This window comes from Sciurus vulgaris, assembly GCF_902686455.1.
Source record: "Sciurus vulgaris genome assembly, chromosome: 5".
Classification (NCBI taxonomy): domain Eukaryota; kingdom Metazoa; phylum Chordata; class Mammalia; order Rodentia; family Sciuridae; genus Sciurus; species Sciurus vulgaris.
In genome coordinates, this window is record NC_136465.1 from 44934283 (window position 1) to 44961099 (window position 26817).

At 31.6% G+C, this 26817-nt stretch overlaps 1 protein-coding gene across 8 annotated transcripts in view; it reads right to left on the reverse strand.

The window, feature by feature from the left end:
- Window positions 1-26817, reverse strand: part of TUSC3 (tumor suppressor candidate 3) — a 333190-nt gene that overhangs the window by 130536 nt on the left and 175837 nt on the right. For 5 of the 8 annotated variants that reach the window (XM_079142765.1, XM_079142764.1, XM_079142763.1 and 2 more), the window contains 3 exons: window positions 17698-17761; window positions 5538-5612; window positions 1772-1862 (listed from right to left, as the gene is read on the reverse strand). In XM_079142765.1, the coding sequence (XP_078998891.1) occupies window positions 1772-1862; window positions 5538-5612; window positions 17698-17761 (230 nt within the window). Of the gene's footprint in view, window positions 1-1771; window positions 1863-1961; window positions 2057-4229; window positions 4316-5537; window positions 5613-17697; window positions 17762-26817 lie in introns of all 8 variants that reach the window. The other 3 variants (XR_013764210.1, XR_013764211.1, XR_013764209.1) reach the window with 2 other exon arrangements.

Sequence of the window (26817 nt, forward strand, 5' to 3'; positions counted from 1 at the left end):
GACAATAAATATATGAAAAAATATTTAATATCTCTAGCAACCAGGGAAATGCAAATCAAAACTATATTGAAGTTTCATCTCCAGTCAGAATGGTAATTATCAAGAAAATAATGTTGGTAAGGATGTGGAGGAAAAGATACACTTATATCTTATTGGTGGGACTACAAATCAGTACCACCACTCTGGAAAGCAATATCAAGATTCCTCAAAAAATGAGGAATAGAAGCATTATATGACCCAACTATCCAACTCCTTGGTAAATATATAAAAGATCTAAAATAACATGGTATAGGGATACAGCCATATCCGCACAATTCATAATAGCCAAGTTATGGAGTCAAGTTTAGATGCATGTCAACAGACAAATAGATAAGAAAATGTATATATATACAATGGAGTTTTACTTAGCCATAAAGAAGAATGCAACTATGGCATTTGCTGGTAAATGGATGGAAGGAGAGAATATCATGCTGAGTGAAATAAGTCAGACTCAAAGTCAAGAGTCAAATGTTTTCTCTCATATAGAGAAGCTAGAGCAAAATAAAGGGGAAGAAAAAGAGGGGGGTCAATAAAGTAGAAGAGATCGACAGGAGAAAGGAGGAATAGGAAAGGAGAGGAAATGTGGAATGAATTACACCATATGCATTTATAAAAATAGCATAGTGAATTCTACTTTATGTCTGTCTATAAAGCACTAAATTAGAAATATATATATAGAAAAAGGACTGGTCAAAGAAAGGCATCAGAGAGAGGGAGAAGGGGAAGGAAATGGGAAATAGTGGAGACTGAATTGAAGCAAATTAAATTCCATCCTTTGGCTAATTATGTTAAAACAAACTCCAATATTATGCATAACTATAATACACTAATAAAAATTTTAAAAAATGTCCACTGTTATGTGGAGAAGACATATTAAAGTATGATGTGCTTTTGTTTTCTAACAACATGTCACTGGCTCTATCACCTCAGCATTTGAAAGGGTCTTCAAAGTCTCTGAGGAAGGAAATGTATGGCCTTTATTTCTTCACAAGAGAGAAAGATAGGTTAATCTATAAGAAGAATTCTCTAGAGAAAGATAATTTTTTTATTTTTAAAAAAAGCTAAGGTAGGAATATGGTCAAGAGGCAAACATATGCCTAATTCATAAACTTTTACTGCAGTGTGCTATAGTCAAAGTGTGGTTTGGTAATAAAAACATGATCTCAGATTGAATTTTCATCATCTTCCAATTTTGACAACACGTTGGTGAAAATCTTACAAGATATTCATTATGATGAATTCTAGTGACCAGAGATTAGTTTATCATTTAATTTTTCTCTTTCAAGTTGGCTTTTCTTATTTGGAAAAGTTATAAGTTTGCAGAATTCAAAAGATGATGAATGTTTATTTGACACCAGGAGATTACATGAAAATATAATCTTGCAAATTAAGTCAAAATCATGATGAATAGGCAAACCAAAGGAAGAAGAAAGTTTGATGAAATCCATAAAGTTTAAAACTCGTTTCACTACGTGTGCATACATAGTAATATATGTCTAAAGTGAAACTACACCTTACTTAGGAATAGGAAGGAATATGCCCTATATCTCTTTTGTATAGTCTACTATGCTGAACACATGGTAGGTGCTCAAAACTTTGCTTAACTGAATTTAAGACCACATAGCAAATGAATTAGCTACCTTATATTAATTCTTAGTTATATACCAACCACTGAAATTCTGTTTATTCTGAGTTAAATATAAAACCATTCATGATAATATAAAGATATTACCTATAAGGATAGCCGTGGTACTTGGAACGAAATATTGAAAGTAGAAAACTGAAGAAGAAGACCACCAGGCCTAATCCCACTAGGCAAATTACTAGAAAAAGAGAGAAAATGCCATTAGAGTCTAAAAACATGCAATGACAACCCAAATGTTCATATTTTTAAAATGCATCCAATTTTACAGAATACTTACATTTAATAGTTCATGGCACACACAGGTACAACAAACCAGATAATCCACAATACAATGTATTCATTATTTTCCACATTCTTCTCAATGAAAATCTACTATTTGGGGTATGAAAACAACAAAATGGACTTATCTAAGTCTTCTGGTGGTTTTCTTCTTTTTATAGAGTTCCTACAAGTACTAAAATGCCCCAAAGGGATCAAAACAAAACAAAATATAATAAACCACAAACAAGATTATCAGCCCCTGCATTTTGAAGCATTGGTTGTAACAGCAGGAACATTTGCAGTATTAGAATGCTAAATATAATTTTACTCTTCTCAGATGCCATGCAATATACACAAAGAAATATAATTTTAAATTACTGGTTAGATTTTTGCCCCAGTGTAAAAGCATGTTACTTAGAAATAGTTCATTCTAATGTATAAAAGGCTAGAAATAAAAGCCTGGAGAGTAAGAAAATAAGGTCTTAGAGCCAAAGGGAGAACGCCCTCCTTTCCAAAGCAGGTAATAATGTCTGAGTATTTCAGTTTGTTTTATAGAGGAACAAAGGGTGTATGTTACAGTACTATGTGCTGCAGTCTATGTTTTCAATATTACTCTGTCCCAGAAAAGCTGACAATAGGGAAATTACTATCTTATTTTTTCATTTCCTTTCTATTATGGTTGGGAAGATTTTACTCAAAAGTAGATGACTGATAAAATCTATTAGGTTTCTTTTGCATGTACATTTTTGCCAGTTAATTAAAGAAGATTCATTATTACTAGTAAAATATAAACATGCTTATCAAATTTAAATGCTTAATCTAAGCCAATTAAACAGGTAGTTTAGAATGAAACAAAACAAATACAAGAAACTTAAATTCTATCTAAATCTTTTTTACAGAATGAGAAACTGGTGTTTTTTTCTTAAAATTAGAATTATAGAATTTCTATAAAATTAGAAATAACTGTTCTTTTAAAACATTCAATAAGAAGTATACAGACATCTTTAAGAAAAAAAAAAACATTTGCACAATACTTTTATCCTTTCATTAGTTCCAAGAAATTCTAAAATCAGTTTTGTAAAATATCTGAAATAATTACCAAAGGAGAAGTCAGGAGAAAAAAGATTAAAAACATTAAGGCAGAAGAAGACAGGAAAATCAAGTAGACATATATGTTTCTATAACAATGAAATATGATTTTAAATTTTTTTCTAACACGTAAATGAATCCAGGTTTAAGTTCAATCCTGGAAATCAGTAAGTAGATAAGGTACAGCATTGCCAAAAATATGATCTAATCTGCCAGTTTTCATTCAACTCTGCATGAATATCTACAGATTATAAAACATAAGTATTTAATGGTATCATATTGTAGCCTCAAGACCTCTCATTTTAGACAACACTGATGCAGTTGAACTTCAAATGAACATTAGCAGAAAATAAAGTTAAAAATATGGGTTCTCAAACACCACAAAAAATTGTACATTAGCCAAGTAAAACAGACACTAGGCCCTAAGACATAACAGATGAACAACCACTTACATCAATCTTACTAAGCCTAGAATTAATTACACAATGCTTTACTTTATACCTTTCCAAAGAATGATATTTTACCAAACACTTCTGTTCCTTTATGTCCCCTTTTTTATTTTTCAGAAGAGAAATAAAACATTCTTTGTTACTCCCTTGTTGCTGTCAGTTGACTTCCTAGGTTGTGCTCAAATGAATGATGAGGCTCAAAATATGGGTTCAAATAAAACAATTTATTTACTTAATATCATGCTGTGGAAGAAAATAATGCTACTCTAAGTATTTGTGCATGGGGAAGGCAGAGAGACTGAGAATAGTGCAGAATAGTAAATGAACTATGACAAATCATGGGATAATACACCTGTAAGAAGAAAATGCCATGATGACATGGAAGCATTCTGAACTGGGCAATACTAATAATCACAGCAGTTATGCTATATTGAAACCAGAAATCATATTTGAATCCAAAAGGAGTAATTTAAAAATATATTTCCCAATTCTTTTCATGTGCACAACACTCACTTGCTTGCACTCTCTCTCTCTCTCTCTCTCTCTCTCTCTCACACACACACACACACACACACACACACACACACACATCCATGTGCACATAAGAATATATAATTCAGAGGTAATTGGGAATAGGAGTTATGACAGAAACATCTATGAAGAGGGAAGTAGGAAGTAGTAGTTTTATAAACTCTGTATCATGCATGTTGTGAAATTAAAAACTATTTCTTATTACTATTACTTACCTTGAATGACAGGACATAAGATAAATATATCATCACATTAAGAGTATGTCCTCATAAGCGTGATTGATCAATCCCAAGAACACGACCTTGTTTATTCAAAAGATACATCATTTTATGATCCTTAACAATATTTAAACAAGCAAAGTAATGCCCTTATTTCTCCTGTCGTTTCCTTATCACAGTGTGTAGACAGTATCAAGGGAAAACAGAGGTCAATTTTGACTACATATTACATCTAAACATTTCAATACTTAACACTTTAATTATAAAAAATCATTATGATTCCTTTACATATATATCACACTTGTTAAAATCTCAAAGAAAATATCTGAATTTTTATTTTAAATATCTTAAAAGTTATTAGTCTTTTTCAGACACCAATGCTTTTATACAAAAATTCGGGGTTTTAAAAAGTGTTCAGAAATACAAAATGTATTGATGAGAAATTTAATTATAGTTTTGTGGAGGTATAATCATAAAATCATGTACAAACTTCATTACAAAAAAGCCTATGAGAGAAAACAATGACTCTAAGGCCTATTGTCCTTTGCTAATCTATGTTTCTCAGTGCAGAAGATATTTCCCATGTGTTCTCTTTTAGCTACCAAAACTTGTTACTCTAGAAAACTATGTTTTTCTACAACCCTCTGAGAGGAATCATCTCATCAAAGGATAAAACAGTTAGTTTATTTAAAATCATAAAGTTGAAACTTGATGGATCTGTATATCTTGGTATATCAATGGAAAAGGCCAAACCCCTGGAAAAGACAGTGTCAAGAGATGACCACCTTTTAAAAAGGTTGATAAACGGAGGTGTGGATGGAATTGGAAGGCAAGAATATTTGACTATAAAAGCTATGCAGAAGCCCCTCTCAATCTGAGTCAGGTTTTGAATGCATCCTTGATTATCCTGGCATAAGGAACACACTATGTGACAATAAAATCTCTGAAGACTCTACCCACAAAATTCTGTTTCTGTCTCTTAGTCTAGATGTTATTACAAAGTCAATTGTTCAGCAGAGATGGATCAGAGCTTCCCTGACAAGGATGATGGCATCTCTCTTTTTTTTTTTTTTTTAAATATAATTCCATAGAAAACTAACCAAATCCCATTTTGAAAGAAATATCTTTTCAAGTACATTCACACAGATACCCACGAAATAGAAAAATGTATAAATTCATAACCTTCTTCACACTATACCACTTCCTTAGAAATCTATATTTACAAAGAAATTTCAATGCTTTCCATTTGATTAAAAAAATCTTCAAGTTATAAACATAATAGGAAAAGTACCAATAGAGACTTACTCCGTCTTTTTCCAACATCTCCCTTGGAAGTTGCTGCTTCATTTAGAAGAACCATCCCCATGGTGATAGCAGCATCTATAGTAGTTGTCAAGGAGACAGTAGAAATAGATGCAAATAAAATGTATGAATTTTTCTGGAACTAAATACAATGTTCCAGAATGGTTAAATTAAAAATGCAAATAGAGGTAAATGCAACTGATTCTTATATCTATATAACATAAAATGACCATTATTTGTGTATGACTTAAATTTTAATACTTATAACCTGAATTCTTTAATTTGCTAGATTTTGAGAGTCTAATCCTAAATGTTTATGGAATCCAGAAGTTATATAACGTTTTTAGAACTTTCAAAACCAGTTAGAACTTTCAAAACTATTTTTAGAACTTTCAAGACCATTTCATGTTGTTCTACAAAAAATTTGTTTACTTGTAGACATGCCAGCACAAATGAATCCTAGAAAATCAGAATGTATTAACCATGGTTTCTTATTTCTTTTTCATTTTCATGTGTGTTTGTGTGTTTACATAGATTTTTTTATGCTTGAATTTTTAATGTATTGTTTCATAGATGTTTGTTTAGATAAATAAATATCATTTCACTTAGAAAACTTAAGGATTCAGTAACAAGCCTTAAAAAAACCAAACAAGCACATTATAATAAACAATTTAACAAATTTAGCAGAACCTAGAGCTAATCATTTAATTGCCGTTTTAAAACTGACAACACAAAATTTCTTCTGTACTTTTTGTACGCTTTCAAATCATGGGTTTATTCATGCCATCCTGAAAGATGTCAGGGATTAAGAAAATAATGAGAGCATTTCAACATTATAAGAACATTCTTTGTCATGTTATTAAAACATTTTTGGCATTGTCTATTGTTAAGATTTAGAACCCACCTATTCTGGAAATGTATTTATTATGTACTCTGGTCAAAGGACTAAATGGTTAAAGAAGTGAAGAAAAAATAAAGTAATTCTAGTCCAGAAATTCCTTCATTTGCTCTAGTATGATTTCCTTTCTTATGTCTAGCTATATGTATACAAATAGTATCAATAGGTCTCTAAGACATATAGCAACAGAAGCAGGATCTCTCTTCTTCAATAGCAATATCTGGAAGGATACCATTGGGCCATATCTATACAATTAAGCAGAGGAGGTCAGAGAAAGTTCTGTGGGTATATATTTCTACACTGAGACAGTTTTTATAACCATAATACCGAATTTGTGTTCATTAATAAATAATATTATTTATATTTGAGTTTGTTTTCATGACCATATTATTCAACTTCTAGATAATAAATACCTGATTCCACAAGTTAGGCATTTTTGCTTACAAAGACCTCTCTATACATAAGGTTTTCAAACTATCCTATTTATAGCATTGGAACCCTTTCTGGGGAAAAACAAAGAAACAAACAAAAACAAAAACAAAACAAAACAAAAACAAACAAACACAAAAAACCTAAGCAAAACCAGGTTGGAAGAAGCTTAGTTATACCAGAGAAAAACTCCTGATCAGCCCTATGAAATGCTGCCCTGTCCCACCACACATACACAGACACACACATGCCCCTAATGCTACCACTAAACTTTTAGAGATCATAATACAGTTTTGAAACCACTAAAAATTGATTATTACTGAGTTTCAATCATGTTGCTATGGATATGGTTAAGAGAATGACTATTTTGTAGTCCCAATACAAGTCTGCAGACCTTAAGGACTCATTATTTTATAGTGTTTTGGACAATTCACCTATATCAATTTTCCTGAGCTCCTAATCATGGCACATTGCTAATAATGACAGAAAAAAAAGAACTAAAGATCTATATCACTAAAAATGTTCATAGGTAGAGAAAGTTTACTACTTAGCGCAGGTTTTTGGTGCAGACAGATGGGACCAGTGTGGATCCTATTATGATTCCCCTTTAATCTTTTTCTGTTTCCCTTTTATATTTATGTATAAATTTGAATACACACATTTAACTATACATATTTGATCTACTGATAAGTTGTATAGAATTCTAGAGCACTTTAACTATGACAAACATCTTCAAAAATATTTAAAACATAATTGGCATTAAAAATAAGGCATAAGCATTTAGTGACTTTAAGTTTGCTAGGTAGTTTCCCCAATTCCATTAAAATTGTGGGGGGAATGGCATTATTTCTGTTACTAGGGAAAATAAAATTTGTGAAATTAAATGCTTGGCCATTTTAAAAGTAAAAACCACATATTAAAATATTCTCAAGGTTAAATTTTATGCACACAAACACACAGACATGATCTCAGTGAAATGTTTATTACTCATAAGTATATTTTAATGGATAGTAACTGGATGTATCTTATATTCCATTTTTACTATTCTCCCTCTGAATTGAGAGTAATGGTTTCTTATCTGAAATACTTTTGAATTTCACAAAAATTTAAGCAATTTTATGATATAAAGTTATGCACACAATTTTTCATAAATAGAACACATTTTATTGCTTTATCTTACTGATGACATTCAATTTGTTCCCAAATGTTTGCTATTACAATTATTCTTACAAAGAAATATTTTTTATGGTTCTTCTAATGTACATTATTTTCTGAAGGGTCTATACCTGGAAACAGAATTTTTGAGGTTGGGTATATGTATTTTCAAATTTGTCTACTTGAGTCTGAACATGTTTTGATATGTTCATTTTTATTTTTGTGTCTAATCATTTGTATATGCTTGTGTTCTTTTGCCAATTAAAGTGAATCTTATTTTCTCATTAATTTGTAGGATATCTTTCATTTTTTCTGAACACAATTGAGGTATTACATGCAGATTCTACTGCTTTATGGTTTTTCTTTTCAATGGTTTTATCAAGCAGAAGACCTTAATTTTAACACATCCAAATTCAACTTTTTCTTTATGAATTTTAGTTGTTCTTTCTTATGAAATTAATTCCTAACCTTGTGTCTTGAAAACTACTCTGGCCTTTTCAAGTAATTCAAGTAATTTCAGGTAATTCAAGTAATGTTATTCTTACTATAATAGCTTTTTATCTCACTTTGAATAAAGATTAAATACCTCAAAATAACTTTGAGGCCATATGTGATTTGGACCTCAAAGCACTGTCCACACTTGTTTGTCCTTGTGTGGTCTTACTCTTCTTACCTTTACTAGTATTCTAACAAGTCATACACTCCTCCGTCTCAGCATCTTTGAACTTGTTATTTCCACTGCTTGATGGATTTCTCCCAGATGTCCTTGTAACAGCCTCACTCATTTCTATCAGTTCTCTGCTCAAATTATCGTATCAGAGAAGCCTTCTTTGCCCTACTTCCTTGTTCTTATTTTTATAAGTGTTTTTGAAAGAACTTTCAGATTGTATATCTTTTCTTCTTTCTTTATTGTTCTTCTAATTTTAGCCCCAAAGAGCAGAAATTTTGTTTTGTTCACTATCTTACTCAATGCACTTTGATGTATATATTATTACCAGTTTATAAAAAAGGAAATGGAAGCCCAGAGAAGCCTAAATAACCTCAAAGTTACAAAGAAAGTGAAAGGTGCAAATCAAAAAAAGCATAAAATAAATGACAATGAATGAATCATGGTTAGATGAAAATGATGATGAGAGTGGGTTAAAGGAGTAAAAAGTAGCTAGCTTGATTTTATTATAAAACATCTTTATGCTAAACGTAAACATTTTTTTCCATAAAGCACAGAGCATTAAAAACATCTTTTACTACTCCAGAATCACTTTCATTTTACAGATTTTCCAAATAAGTTTTCAAATTATTCACAAAACTATTATCTCAAATATGTCTATCTAGATTATGGTTTACCTTTATATCATTTCCTTATATTACATGAAGCTTTTAAATCAAATTCTCATAAAGTTCTATTTTTGTTGGAAGCACATGTGGTAATGATACAGTGTTTTAAAATTATGTGAGAGTACATATAAGCAAAATCCCTATTATACTAAATAAATAAAGGAGGAAGGGAAAGGAAACTTCAAGTCTTAAATGTTATGAGGTTGCAGCATGTCAAAAAAAACTCAGCAGATCTCAATAATGAATTATTATTATGTGCCAGGAATAGATGCATATTCCAGGAATATGTCTCAGAATTCCACTCCTATAAAGCTATTGCTAAATAAACAAATTAAAATATAAAATACCTAAAAGAATTTTGTGATGCATACCTGAAATGCATAACAAGTGAGCCATGTCCAATCAACAACCTGTGCATTTCTGCTGTCTAATGTAACAATATCAACCAATGTGTTCTCTTATTATTTATAAAACCAAACCCCCTCAGATGTCATTTTGAAAAAGGTATTCTGGACATCAGAATATGTGCTTTCAGAGTAATCATCTGCACTTCGGCTCAGTCTTTGTTCTCACATTTGGTGCACCTCAACTTGCCTTTAAAGTTGACCAAATAAAAATGTTTACTTAAGGATCATTTATAATAGTGAATTATTAAAAATACAATGTCAACTATAATGTATGGTACTTACAGGTGGCAAATTAGTCATATAAAATGAAGTTGATGAAAAGTTCTTAATGGTGAAGCAAGACAACTGTCACCATGCCAAATGAAAATAAAATGCATACAAAAATATAACTTCATCTCGTTCAAAACAAATGCAAAAAAATGACAGTGGGGAGAGAAATATCAAAAAGTTAACAACTGTTATTGAAGTGATAAAGTTGTAGACTTGACTTTTCTTTATTGATCACATCCTACAAAGCAGGGGTTGGCAACTTTCTGTAAGAAACAGAAAGTAAATATTTTCAATCATGCAAGCTGTATAGTGTCTGTTGCTACTACTCATATCTGGTATTCACTGCAAAAGTAGTCGTAGACAATGCACAAAACAGATGTGGCTGTGTTCCAATAAAACTTTATTTATGAGAATAGTAGACAGGCTGGACAGGGCCTGTGCTGGTTCTAGTGTGCAATCCCTGCTACAGAGAATCTAAGTTGGTACCACAAAAATGATCTACTATTATATCTGACAAGAATTTAGCTTTATTCTTTTTAAAAATAAAGAAATGCAAGAACTCAGAAAACCCTTCTGCATACAACTCTGAAGTAGGAATTTTTAAACACATTTGTTTTAGTTGTAGATGGACATAAAACCCTATTTTACTTATTCACCTTTATGTGGTGCTGAGGTTCTTACCCAGTGCCTCACCCATGTAAGGCAAGTGCTACACCGAGCTACAACCCCAGCCCTGAAGTAGGAATTTTGAATTACAAGGGTTACAGGCTGTGTATAACCCCGACGTAAAAATAGTTGTTAGCTATAGGATCAGCAACCAGGCACTGTTTCTTCCTGAAGTTTCTTGCAAAGTTAGTTTTCTAGCCCATAATGAGAAAAGTGCAGCCAGCCTATTCTAAACTTGCTGGCTGTAATTAAGAATATGAATTAAAATAAAATGGCCTTAAACTTGCTAACTATTCTCTTTTATTTACACATATCTTTTTAATTTAAGGTTGTTTGTTGAGAGTTGAGAGTCTAATTTAACTTAGTTGTATCAACTAAAATATTTTTGGCTAAAAACTAGTGTACGATACTTATCATTTTGGAATAAATATTGTATTAGTAACATAAAAGTGTTTATTTTTAGATAGAAACAGCTAGATAATCATCATCTGTCAGGGTTACTATGTAGGTAGCATTTTTTTAATAGGGTGGGTGGGAGGCTGAATGACTAAATGAAAGCCCTATGAAATAACAGATTCTTTTCTGCCATTAGACTGATAGGTGTAGCTATCTAATGTGTTCCAACATTAAAAAAGAATGAGAAAGGCCTTCGACCTTCCAACCACTCCTGACACATACAACCTAATACAGTTTATGAACTAGTGTGCTTAGTTGTACTAACATTATGACAATACATACTTCAAGCTAGTACATATACACCACTGTTTGCTGATCCTGTTGATCACTGTCCTACTGCCTAAAAAGTCAAAAATACTGACATGATTCCACACAAGATAAACTGGTGTTTGCGTAAACTATACACAACACCCAGAGGCACTAAACATCCTACAGAACTAGTAAAGAATTCATCTCCATTACATTTTGATTCATTCTCAATTGTATATTATGGTAAATTTACTGTTGCTTCTAGGAAGAAAATCAGGAGTTTGTCAATTTAATGATAAATGAGAACAGATATTGAAAAAAAATGTTAGCACATTATAAAATACTTAAGGGAATCTAAATCTAAAATTATCTTTAACTTGAATCCATCATTAATTTTCTTTTATAGTATACTTCTCCTTGGATATACTCATTAAAATAAAAGAAACATTTGCTATTTATCACAGACTGGGAACAAATGCAGAGTAAAATTCTTCCCTCATAATAAATAGAAAACAAATGTACTTCTTATAAAAAAAAAAAACAATGTGATCTTTGTAAGAGTAAGTATTTAAGTATTTTAAAATTATTTCTAGTATAATTTTTTCTTTTGTATCAATACTTTTATTTCTAACCAATACTTATTTCATGGCATCTTTTTGTGATTCCAGAACTTAAAGAATGTGAAGAATTAAAGTACAGTGTCAAGTCAGAGCTTATATAGTTGACAATAAAGTTGATTCTAGAACTTAGATGTACTGCACACACTGGCATATATAAACCGCATCATAATTCACTGGAAGGATCATTGTCTATGACAAAAAGACATTATGATATGGTCTGGTTGGAATTTTAAATAAAGTTTTAAATGACATTCTCCCCTACTGATTATCTACTGGTAGAAACAACTGCAGATTACTTAAGACAATAAAATAATGCATTTCTGAAAATATTCCTCTAAGTATGAAAAGGTGCTCTATTATGAAAACAAATCATACCTGTAATTATGTCTATTCTATTGTGCCATACTTTCAAGTATATTTATTAAAAAGCAAGTTATCTCATTAAAAGACATATATGAAGTTTTGAATTTTAAAGAGGATTCTAAAGTACCTTCCTACTTCTCATGTGATCGCTACAGCTCAAAATACCTGCTTTGAGAAATTATATAAAATATTTTATATATAATATTATACATTATGTATTTCACTTACATATTAGTACAAGCCATTAAGGTTTCAAAAACTGTATGACTGCAATTTAATAATTCCAGTTGAGACCCATTATCTTAAGCCTGAAGATTACCACATTGTGGACATTTGAAAGCTCTTTTAAGGACATAAATTGAAATAAATAATTTGCATCATTATTTGTTGTAAAAATCTCTTCATTTACACACATATTAGGGACCTTGTCAATCAAGTTTGGCAACTTTTATACCTCAGTAGCTAGCAGGTACTCACATGTAGGTATTTATATTTACATATTCATGCTCCACAAAAAAAACTGTTCATTTTGCACAGTGATATGATAGACTAAAGAAATATAAACATATCCACTGTATCTTTAGGAAAACAATCTTTCAGAAATGCCCAACAATGTACTTACTCTATAATCGTGTGAACTATTACTGGCCTGTTCAACACAGAAGTTTTGACTTACTGGGAAAATATAAGTAGGAAAAAATGGGTTGAAAATTTTAAGTTCTCTACTATTCAACTGATTGGCTTTATGATATTAAGCACTTTAAATAAAGTAAACCCTTTTCATCAGTCAAATATAAAACCTACTAATCTTAGGAATTTGTTAGGTTTATTTCTCTCCATACCTTATTTTCCTCCTGTATTTCTTAAGTTTATTAATATAAAACTAACCTCCAAAACATTTCTGAACTCCAGAGTCATGTTTTTTCTATTTATGAACCTTGCTTATAAGAGTTACCATCAAGTTTTGATGTTTCTTCCTTTCAAACACTTGAGTCATTCATCATTATTTAAATTTTTCCTCTACAGTCAACTGTTGGTACCTCCCAATTTCTCTGCTCTCCCTTCTCCACTCTATCCTCAATTTATTACTAGAAGGAAACTTGATTGTTTGAACAGAAAAAAAGTTATATGTGGCACTACTTACCTTTTCACATCCAAATTTATCAGGGTACTCTGGGTACAACCTCAAAACACTTCATAAAGAATTAATAAGGTAGCTAAATTTTAACATGTTCTTCTGCTCTGGTTCCACCTTCTACTAGAACACTCTGTTGCTCCTCTGTGAATATCTCTTTTACACTTCAAAACAGCTAAAGAGTTAGTCACCCTTCTCTAGTCAGCAAGTTGCTCTTCTATTGCTGCTTCCTACAATGTTTCTTTACTCTTTTTTCATAGATTTCTTTTATATAATACTTAGAATTATTTTCTCCTTTTTTCCTAAATAAGATACTAGGAAAATAAAATACTAATGATAAAAAAAAATCTTACTAATAGTAAACATGAATCTTTAACCGATGACATCAAATAACTCCATTTCTTTTCTCTTAGGTTTCTCCAACAAAGCTCTTTGTATATAGCAACTGCATCTAATGATCTGACTTACCAAATTAGAAGAAGGAAACCAAAAGGAAGAAACATTCTGTACAGATAAACACAAAACACAAAGTAACCATCTGGTATTTACTTTTCTTTTTTTTTTCCTTTTTTCCTTTTTTTTTTTTTTTTCACTAAGGGAAAAAATACACATGTAAATTTTTAAAATGTGGTAAATTAAAAAATACCTGTAGACTCTCTCAAGGGAAATTAAAATAAGAAATTGCCATAAAATGGCATTAAAACTTTTACTGATAATATTAATAAGTCCGTGATTTTAAAAGAATTTTTTCTCTTTCTCTTTATAATAGATATCTCTAAAATAAAAATACACAAGAGAAATGAAGCAAATAATTACTGTTGGCATATAGAGAACAGGGACTTTTAATTCTTTTATGTATTCCTACTAAAATCTATATTGAACACTTCATACTGCTTGTGAAATGTCTTTGCATCCTAAATCTCAGCTTGATGTCAATGATCCGTGAAATGAAACCTTGGAGAATTCCCGCCATACAATGGAATAACAGTCTCAACACAGCTTTTCATTGCTAGGTATTCCTGATGTGTTTTAATAGACTCACTACTGTGGATAAAGTATACATCAGGGACTGAAACAAATTAGGGGAAAAATGAAAAAAGGAAACAATAATATATAAATAAATAATAGCTAAAAATTCAACAATTTACTTGCAACAAATACTTGGTGTTTCTTACCATCTGTTTTAGCACAAATGTATTTTGTTTCATAGACAAACCTTAAAAAAATTTAAAGCCTAAATAAGATGGAAGATTAACATGTTCACAAATATTTTAGTTTCTTACTTAAGGTCCCTCTAATATACAGAAAATACCATATTAAAGTTGGAGTCTAGAAATCTAGCACTAATTAAACAATATTTAATTAGACTAATATTTCATACATATTCCATTTTTGTCAATTTATCCAGTAGTAGTCTCTGTGACTTCATTTTTATTTTAAATCTCTATTATATAATCCAATCGAGAACAACATGTTCCATTTAGTTGTCATTGTCTTTAGCCTTCTCTAATATGGAAAAATCTCAGACTTTTATTAAATCAGTGCCTTTTAATTACACAGAACAATGGATTTCATTAGTACATAAAAATAACACATTTTGATCATATTCATTCCCCTAACTGTTCTTCCTTCCTAATACCCTTCCCTTCTCCCTGTTATTTAATATTGTCTTTTTCTTTCTCCTAGATTCTAAATGAGGGAACACGTGCCATTTCTTTCTGAATAATACTCTATTGTGCATATACTGACAGGCACCTAGGCTGAGTACATTTTTGAGTCTATTTCGAATTGTGCTTTAAGAAACATGGGTAGGCAGGTATCTCTAGAGTATTCTGACTCTAATTCTTTTGAGTAAATACTCAGTAGTGGAATAGCTAGATTATAAGGTAGTTCTAGTTATTTTCTGGAACCACCATATTAGTTTACATAGTGACTATACAAATTTATAATCACACCATTTTTGGAGACAGGGTCTCACTGAGTTGCTTAGTGCCTCGCTTTTGCTGAGGCTGGCTTTGAACTCGAGATTCTCCTGCCCCAGCCTCCAGAGCTGCTGGAATTATAGGCATCCGTCACTGGGCCCAGCTCAGTGTAGTTTTCATTTTTATTTTCCTGACAGCTAAAGAAGTTAAGCTTTTTTTCCATATATTTAATGGTCATTTGTACTTTTTTCTTTTAACAGTGTCTGTTCAGTTCATTTGCTCAATTGTTGATTGGATTATTATTTTATCTGGCATTCACTTTTTTTTTAAGTTCTTTACACATTTTAGATACTAATCATCTGTTGAAAGAGTAACTGGCAGCAAAGATTATCATCTATTCTGTAGGCTGTCACTTTCTTCTGTCTTCCTTTGTTGTACATTAATTTGATTAATTTGATTAATTTGATGCAATCCCAATATTGATTCTTGCTATTATCTCTGAAGCTATCCATTTTTTGTTTTTGTTTTCCTCCTTTTTTTTTTTTTTTTTTTGTACTAGAATTGAACCCAGGGGTGCTTTACCACTGAGCTAAATCCTCAGTCATTTTTATTTTTTTACTTTGAGACAGGGTCTCACTAAGTTGCTTAGGGCATTGCTAATTTCCTGAGGCTAGCTTGAATTTGTGATTCTCCTGCCTCAGCCTCCTGCCTTGCTGGGGGATTACAGGTGTGGGTTACCACAAGCAGATAGCTATTAAAGTCCTATGCAGGAAGCTGTTGCCTTGCTTATGTCTTGAAGGATTTTTCTTATGTTTTCTTTGAGCAGTTTCAAAGTTCTGGGTCTTACATTTAGGTCCTTGATCCATTTTGAGTTGTTTTTTTTTTTTTTTTCTGAGAGATAGGGATCTAGGTTCAATCCCCTATATAGAGGCTGACTTTTTTCCAGTGTATGTTTTTGGTACCTCTGTTAAGAAAAAGATGGCTACAGCTTTATGGAGTTGTTTTCATGCTCTCTGTTTCACAGGTCTACACTTCTATTTTTTGCCATTACCATACTGTTTTAAGTACTGTTTGAAATTGGGTATTATGATGCCTCCAGCATCATTCTTTTTGATCAGGATTGTCTTGGCTGGCTATTCATGGTTCTTTTTGCTTCCATAAGAATTTTAGGTTTGTTCTTTCTACTTTTATCAAGGAAGTTTCTCAATTTTGATACTCTATATGCATAGGTAACACAAACAAAGAACTGGCTGCAGATAAGCCTAATTTTGTGTGCATTCAAGTATGTATAATCAAGACTGCAAAAAATTAAAATTTTGAGAAATGATACAGAGAAAAAAGATGATAATTTTTGCTAGATGAATTTCATAAACACAATATTTAGCTTCCCTGTGGATAAGCTGGACATTTAGAATTTCTTTCTCCTCAAATTTCATTTCCAAAATTCAGTCTTAAGACAGTATCTTTTTTATTATCCTGTAAAGTGCATGATTAGAAGGGGTCAACAAATCTTCCTCTGGGAAAATTAAAACATTTCAAATACTTCAATACCACTGTGACTGATAGTTCGGGCTGCAATTCCTACAAATGACATAATTTTGTTCTTCTTTTTGGATGAATAATATTACATGGTGTTTATGCCACATTTACCCAGGGTTTAAGTATTTTATAATTCTGATAAATACATGGAACTTTTTCTTTCCTGATCATCTATACATTTGTTTGGTGCTAAAGAATATACCAATAATTATGTATTTATGCATACTATCTGCAACCCAGTAAAGTTTTGAATGAGAAAGATGGGAGAAAAGAGGGGGGGGATTAAACTAAATAGTCTTTTATGAGTACTAGATGTTTTATGTGTGCTATTTCATTTACTGCACACAGAAGATAGAAGATAACTATTTTTTTTATGCTGTTTATATCACAGGGATCCTACAGTGAAACCACATAAACTAACTAAATATCTAGCCAGACGTATTTAAGGTACAATAAAAGCAATACTTTTAAATTTGAGTCAGTTTAAAAACAAAAAGAAGAAAAAAGAAAATTATAGTTTGTTAATGATTCAGCATAACAATAAAATTATACTGTAATAGAAAATAATTAGCAGAGCAATTAGAAAATTAGTCATATAGTAAAGTTTAAATTTTAATGTCTTTTAGAAGTCTTGATATTTATTGCCAGGAAGAAAATCAATTTGACAATATGTAGCTTTGTTTTACCCTTTGCAAGTCATCAGTTGTTTTAAAGGATACTCAGTACCAGAATAATGTGCGACTCTGCCACGAACTGAGCCTGGCTGCTCCCATGAATGTAGCTCTACAAAACAAGACAAAGAAACAAAATTAACAATCTGGGAAAAAGATATAATTATTTCAGAGTTTCCTGTCATGAAGGTATACAATAGAAACATCTACTAATGAAGTTCCTATTTATAATTATTTTTAATAAAATAATTCTTGGTTAACCTGAAATAGATGAAAATGTTGGATGATATTACAACTGTAGATAGCAATTTAACAGAGTAAACTTACATGTATAAATGTAACTCTTTAAAAGATTTATCACAAACAGACACAAAATATAATGGTTTTTCTTGAGTTTACTGCACAAGTTTACTTGAAGACATAAGATTACAAGTTATAGCAAATTAGATTTTCTGATTTTTCATAATTCAACTAAGTTTTTAAAATGGTCAAATGTCAAATTACTCTTTTCGCCCTTACCAAAATTTAAAAAATAAGGATTTAGCTTCATAAATGCACACATTTCATTATAGCATTTCATTTTTTCAAAATACAATTATTAAAACTTTTTTCCTACTTAGAAATACATAATTTAGTTTTACAGTTAGGAAGAATTTTATATATATGTATTTAATACCACTTGATTATAGAAAATTTGACACAAATCTCCATCTAGAATTTTTTGCTTCTAAACTAATTCCCAAAATATTTCTGCCATTAATTTCTCCAGTGAAAATTAGTTACTATACAGTTTTAAACAAAAGTTCTTTTCTAGGTTTTCTAACATTATAAAACAATACTGGAGAAAAATATAACACAACATAAATCAATTTCCTTAAGTTTTACATCACTTAAACTGCCTCACTGTGCCATTTCAACATTTTCCTTTATTCAATATTTTCCTTCATTTTTATTTATGACAATAACTATGGCTAAAACTAAGTGTGTTTTAATGGAAAGATTATTTAAACCAGAGTCAGAAAATTATTCCTTCTAGCACTTAATCCTGGACATTGAATCATTCATAAATTTTGTATTTTCCCATCAAGAAAATCAAGAACTGACATGATTCCTATGGTCTTTTTGAAGGAAAAAGTCTGAGCTTTGTCATCAAAGCTATTTCATTATTTTTATGTAAAATCTACTGCTGATTTCTTGATCAAAACCATCCTTTCTTTTCATCTTTATTTTTTCCAGCAATTCAAAGCACAGCTTCCTCATTTGTAGGTGTGCTCAGATAATCTTTAAGCACAGTTTTAGGCAAAATGGCTACGAGCCACTTCTGATTCATTCAACTTCTAAAGAATCATATATATATTCTTCTGACTCTATCCATTTAGATTTTCCAAGTGAAGACCAGTATAACTTAAAAAATGATAAACTAGCTGCTAGCTAATCATGTAAGATTTTTAACATTACTAATAGAAGACAACAATAAAATTATTAAGAAAATAAATATGAAATACAAACACTGTAAATTACATTTGACATCAAGTATGATTAGAAGCTCAGACTCTAAGAACTAAGACTAAGGTTTTATTCTTGGAATAACTACAATGGTACACCTGATAACTGGTGAATTTGTTCTGAAACCTGGGTCTGTCTATATAGGTGATGTCCTTTATGCCATATAACAGCTTACCAAGAACAGGAAGAACATGTAGAAAAATAATATTAAAGTTTTCCTTGGCATTTGGATTATTAAATGTTGACAAAGGATTTAAAATCACTTATATAACTAAAATATTTAAATTTAATAGTACAGGATAATATGCTTCAATTTTTATTAAAACTGCAAGAAACTGCACCTATCTTAGAATCACAAATTTAGAGAACTGAGATGTTTTAAAGTGAACGGTTTCAAACTTTGTTTTAAGAAAGAGGATTTTTTCTGATCAAATTTTTGTTAAGGTCATCAACAGATTTCCCCATTGCCAATTTCTATGATTATTTGTCAATCTCACTTGACATAATGTATCTGAAAAGCTGGCCACCTCTGACCACTCCCTCATTTTTGGTCATATCTTCACATGACTTCTATGACACCACTCTTGCTTCTCCCATTACACTGGCTCCTCTTCCTCAGTCCCTGTGGCTATTCCCTTCCTAATTCTCATTTTCTCTAGATTCTGGAATGTCCCAGAATTAGATAGATTTAAGGATTTTATCTGTACTCACCCTTCCCTGGTGTTCTCACCCAATCTCATGCTTTAATTATCAAGCCTATATGGATGATTCTCACATTTATATCAGGCTGATATACACCCATTTCCATTTGTTAGTACCACAGTCTTTGCCTGGAAGTCTAAACCTTAAAATGGCCACACAAACTGTGGTCTGCCTTCCTTTCTATTCCAGAAAGGGCTTTTCTCCCCTATTTCAGGAAATGGTAATATGATTTTTCCAGTTGTTTAGGCCAAAACCTTAGAATTATCTTCCATTCCTTCTTTCCTCCCTCCCCATAATCCAATCATTCAGAATACCCCATTGGCTCTGCTTTCACAATTCATTCCAAATTCAACATCTGTTACTATATCTAGGAAGAAGTGGCAAAGTGGCCTAAGTAATAAGGCCCAAACTATCATCATCTCTTGCCTAGACTATTGCAAAGCCTTTTCATTTTTCCTGTCTCCACCCTACAGCTTGTCCACCAAATTAACACTGTTTAAAACAAAGCAAATTCTATAATTACTTTGCTCAAAATGCTTTAAGGCATTTTTAAACATGTAAGAATACCACCTTATCATGCAATGCACAATACCAAAGAACTTCCATATTTTTTTTCAATTTAAAAGGATAACTAAGTTAAAAAAAAATCACACTTGGTCCTAAGAGACTTATCTCACTAAAGATTGTCATTTCACCATAACTGATCCATTAGTCTTATAGCTTATTTCTTATATAGAAGACTATAACAAGGAGCAGCTTTGGAGGGTCCTCAGTTTGTCACTTACTACATGTGTCAACTGGAATAAATTATTTAACCTCAATTATTTCATCTTTAAAATAAAGATAGGAGAATATTCCTCAAAATATTAAACTCAAAATTAAATAAGATGTCATAACATGTTATTAGTATAGTACCTGGCACTCCCTGTAGTTTACAAAAGTAATCAAACATGTATCATTTAAATGAACTCTAGTTTCTAAGCATTAGATAAGCAAACTCAAATACATTTGGTGAACTGTGTACTGAACTGATATTTTTAAAAGATGATATTCAGAAACTGGTATTAAATTTTGACTTTCATTCATCTTTTTTAGTCTTCAAAATCACATCAAGACCAGATATCCCCAAAGACTTTACAATTAAATGAACTAGAATTCATTTGATAGTTTCACTGAGTAATTAACATGTATGAGGCATGAATTTAGGCAATGGAGATCCAGCACTTAGAGAAAAAAATAACTGCAACTATACATTCAAGGAGCCTACACACTCAAACTACAAGAATAAATGTTGTCTAGTAAAATGCAACAAAGAAAGTGCAAATACTAAAAGTCATGAAAACATCCATATAAGCAGTAAGAACAAATAAGCTTTATGGATGTCTTCCTTACCATACATCATTATCCTTTATGAGGAGACCTAAAGCAATGCTCTAATTCTGTGAGGATTAAATTGAGCTCTATAATTTTTAAAAATGGTCTTAAAAATTTGTATTTAAAAAATGCATGCTCTTTCAAGGTTCTCTGAAAAAGGAATACTGAAGTAATGAATACCTATGTAAAGCATGACATTCATTTATATTCTTTTCCCCTCTGACTTTTATTAATTCTAATGAGTGAGGGAAGTATCAGTAGCTATTAGTAATTTACTCCAAAAAATATATTTAACTTGTCTTTACAAGCACAATGCATTTGCAGATCAGATAGTAATGAAAATGTAGCAGTCTTTGATATTTGATATGTATAAATTTAGTCATAGACAAATATTTTAATAGAACATTTATATCAATGTTCTTTGCTTGTCCAGTCTATTGAATAGTTCACAGCACATATGAGCCAAAATAAAATTTAAAAATGGTTCCTAGTTCACTTTATAAGACTGCTGACTTAAAGCCCAATTTTATTTACAATGAAAATTAGATAAATGAAATTTACACAGCATGACATAAAAATATGTGTATAGATGATAATACTTTCTTAATTTCAAGTAACATACTTGAAAATAAAAAAAATAGTATATTGTGCTTAATATAGTGGTTCTAATATCTCTTAGGTCGCAGTGCTAAGAATGAATCAAGATAAAATAAAAATTAAGCTAACTATAAAATAAATCAACAGATGAAAGAAATTTTACTCCACTTAATTCATTCCTAAGTTCTTAGGAAGATGATATCTGTCAGCATGGTTTGCTTTTCTGATATTATTTTAAAATTGTGGTCTTAGTGGGTATTCATTAATTTGTCTTAAACACTTATTGCTATAAAAATAATAATGGCCATTGTGAATAAATAGTTTGTTCTCAGAAAAGGGAGTGTTGTAATGAAAAGCAAACAATTTATCAGTCTTACTTTTAGTGTTGATAATAACCATTCAATTTAAAAAACTGATTCTTACTTGGTCATTTCAATAATTTGGAACTCAGTCTATTCTGTACTCTAGACCCTGATACTGATGATATGAAGGAAACAGTATAGTGCAGTGGTTTGCAAATTGGATTTCAGTCAAAATACCTGGTACCAAAACCAAAAAATATCAAAGAAAGAAAACTATAGACCATTATCCTGATGGGCATAGATGCAAAAGTCTGTTAGAAAATATTGGTAAATGCATTCAAAAACACATTAAGAAAAGTATATACCATGAACAATTGGGTTTCATCCCAGGAATGCAAGGCTGGGTCAACATACACAAATCAGTAAATGTAATCTACTACATAAATAGAGTTAAGGACAAAAATCCCATGGTTTTCTCAATACATGTAGAAAAAGTCTTCAACAAAATCCAAAATCCATCCATATTTAAAATGCTGGAGAAGCTAGGGATAGAAGGAACTTATTTCAACAAATCCAAGGACAGTATCATACTGAACAGAGAAAAACTGAAAGCATTTCTTCTAAAATCAGGAGAAGAATGTCCACTCCCACCATTCCTACTAAACACGGTTCTAGAAACTCTAGCCAGAGCAATCAGAAAAGAGAAAAAAATTAAAGGAAAACAAATAGGAAAAGAAGTGCAATTATCTTTGCTTGCTGATGACATGATTCTATACCTAGATGATCCCAAAATACTTTACCAGACTTCTACACTGTAAACAAATTCTGCAAAGTAGCAGGATACAAGATCTCATAATAACCTTCCTATACTTCAATAATGAATCTGCTGAGAAATGAAGAAAACTACCTGTTCCCAATAACCTCAAAAATGAATAAATTAAAAAGAAAAAGAAAAAGAAAAAATCGAGCTTGGGGATGAACTTGGGAATAAATCTGATCAAGTGGGCCAAAGACCTCTGCAATGAAAACTACTGAAGAAAGAAACTGAAATGGAAATAACCTCCTATGTTTCTGGACAGGCTAAATTACTATTATCAAAATGGCCATTCTACCAAAAGCATTATAAAGAATCAATGCAATCACTATGAAAATACCAAAATACCATCAAAATTATACTCTTCCCAGAAGTAGAAAAAAAAATAGTCCTAATATTCATTTGGAAGAACAAAAGACTCAGAATACCCAAAGCAATTGTGAGCAAAACGAGTGATGCTGAAGGCATTACAATAAAGGACCACAAATATACTACAGAGCTATAGTAACAAGAACAGCATGGTATTGCCATCAAAATAGATCTGAAGACCAATGGAATAGAAGACACAGAAATAAGTCCACACATATACAGTTGTCCAATACTTGACAAAGGTGTCAAAGACATGTTGGCAAAAAACCCAGCCTTTTTAACAAATGGTGCAGAGAAATCTGGATATTCATAAGAGTAAGAATAAAACTAGGTTCCTTTCACCTTCACAAAAGTCAACTCAAAGTGGATCAAAGATCTAGGAAGTAGACTACAAACTTTGCAACTCGAAGAATTAGGCTCAACACTCCCAACATTCTGGGGCAGGCACCAACTTGCTTAACAAGACCCTCTAATACTAGAGAAATAAAACTAAGAATCAATAAGAGGAATAACATCAAATTAAAAAGCTTCTTTCCATCAAAAGAGACAAGAACATAAAGACAGAACCTACAGCATGGGAGAAAATATTTTCCAGGTACTCCTCTGACATGGGATTAATATTCACAATACATAAAGAACTCAAAAAAACTTACACCCCAAATCCAAATGACCCAATCAATAAATGGGCAAAAGAACTAGAACAGACATTTCTAAAAAGAATAAATGCAAATACTCAACAAATATATGAAAAAAAACTTTTCAACATCTCTAGCAATTGGAAAAATGTGAATCGAAACTACACTGAGATTTCATCTTACTACAGTTAGAATGTCTAGTGTCAAAAATACAAATACTAACGAATGCAGGCAAGGATATAAGGAAAAAGATACACTCACACACTGTTGGTGGAACTTCAAATTAGTATAACACTTTGGAAAGCAGGATGGAGAGTCCTCAAAAGATGAGTAATGGAACTACAATATGACACAGCTATTCAATTTCTTGGTATTTAGGCAAAAGATCTAAAATAAGCATGTTATAGGGTACAGGCACATAGAAGTTTAGAACAAGGCAATTCACAATAGCCAAGTTATGGCAAAAGTCTGGTACCCATCTACAGATGAATGGATAAAGAAAATGTGGTATATATACACAATGGGGCTTTTATTATTATTTTTTTTTACTTTTTTTATTCATTGTGCACAAAAGGGGTACAACTTTCATTTCTCTGGTTGTACAAAAAGTAGAGTCACACCGTTTGTGTAATCATACATGTACATAGGGTAATGATGTTTGTTTCATTTCATTCTTTCCTTCCCTCTGCCCCCTCTCCATCCCTCATTTCCCTCTACACAATCCAACCTTCCTCCATCCTCTCCTTACCTCCTTCTACCACCCCACCATCCCGGTTATGTATCAGCATTCACTTATCAGAGAAAACATCCGGCCTTTGGGTTTTGGGGATTGGCTTATTTCACTTAGCATGATATTCACCAACTCCATTCATTTACCTGCAAATGCCATAATTTTGTTCTTCTTTATGGATGAATAATATTCCATTGTGCATATATACCACAGTTTCGTTATCCATTCATCTATCAAAGGGCATCTAGGTTGGTTCCACAATGTAGCTAGCTATTGTGAATTGAGGTGCTATAAACATTAATATATGTGGTTGTGTCATTGTAGTATGATGATTTTAAGTCGGCTGAATATGGACCAAGGAGTGGGACAGCTGGATCAAATGATGGTTCACACAATAGAGTTTTAATCATAAAAAAGAATGAAATTATAGAAGAAATAAGTCAGTCTCAAAACTTGAAGGATTGAATGTTTCCCCTCATAAAAAATAGGGGAGAAAAAAGACAGGGTGAGAGGCCCAGGAAAACAGAAAGGAGATCAGTGTAGTACAGGGAGGGGAAAGAAAGGGAGAGAGGAGGGACAGGAAAAGGAAGAACTGAGGAAATAATTAACTAAATTATGCTACGGACATATGTGAATATACCACAGTGAATTTCACCTCTATGTATACCTATAAAGCACTAATTAAAAAAATAAGTAAATAGAAGGTAGAAAAGGAACATAGAAGGAGGAAAATAGGGGGAGGAATGAGGAGAGGGAAAACACAAGTACTGGGGGTGAAATGGCACAAATTATACTCCATGAATATAGATTATGTCAAAAAGAACCCCAATATTAACTCTAACTATAATGTACTAATAAAACCATATAAAGTACCTTAAGTGGTATTCTTCCCTGTATGGCTATAACTGAAACCTTCAAAAAATTACTCTAGACCTCAAACTGTTAAGCTGCTTGATAGAAATTTTAAAAAATATGAAGAGTGAATTATATAACACACCCAAAACCCTTGGCATTGGGCTTAAAACACAATAAGCAATCAATAAATGTAAACTACAGAATGCTGAAGAAAGAAATGAAGAAGGCCTTGGGAGATAGAAAGATCTCCCATGTTCTTGGATAGGCAGAATAAATAATGTCAAAATGGCCATACTACCAAAAGTGCTATACAAATTTAATGAAATTCCTATTAAAAGTCCATTGATGTTCTTCTCATAAGTAGAGAAAGCAGAATGGCAATTATCAAGAACATGAGAACAATAAATGTTGGTGAGGATGTGGGGAAAAGGTAGGCTCAAAAATTGCTGGTGGGCAGAAAACTTGTAGAACTAATAAATGAATTCAGCAATGGTAACAATATAAAATTAATACCCATAAATCAAATGCTTTTCATCAGTGATGAATCCACTTTAAGAGAAATAGGAAAACTACCCCATTCACAAAAGCCTCAAAAAATAAAATACTTGAGAATCAATCTAAAAAAAGAGGTGAAAGACCTCTACAATGAAAACTAAAGAACACTAAAGAAAGAATTTGAAGACCTTAGAAGATGGAAAGATCTCCCATGCTTCTGGATAGGCAGAATTGATATGGTCAAAATGGCCACACTACCAGAAGTGTTACAACTGATTTAATGCAAATCCTAGTGCATTTCCTAAACTCCTAAATGCAATTAGGAATTGCATCCTTAAGCCCAGTGACATTCTTTGTAAAAAGAAAAAGCAATCATGAAGTTCATTTGGAAAACTAAGAGACCCAGAATAGACAAAGGAATCCTTAGCAAAAAGAGTGAGGCAGGAGGTATCACAATACCAAACCTTCAACTATACTACAGAGCAATAGTACCAAAAAATGGAATGGGACTGGCACCAAAATAGACAGGTAGACCAATGGTACAAAATGGAGGACACAGGGGACTAACTCACATAAATACAGTTAACTAATACTAGACAAAGGGACCCGAAACATACACTGGAGAAAAGATAGCCTCTTCAACAAATGATACTAGGAAAACTGGAAATCCATATGTAGTAAAATGAAATTGAACTTCTATCTCTCACCCTACACAAAAATTAACTCAAAGTGGATCAAAGACTTATACACTAGAACAGAGACCATACACCTAATAGAAAAAGTAGGCCT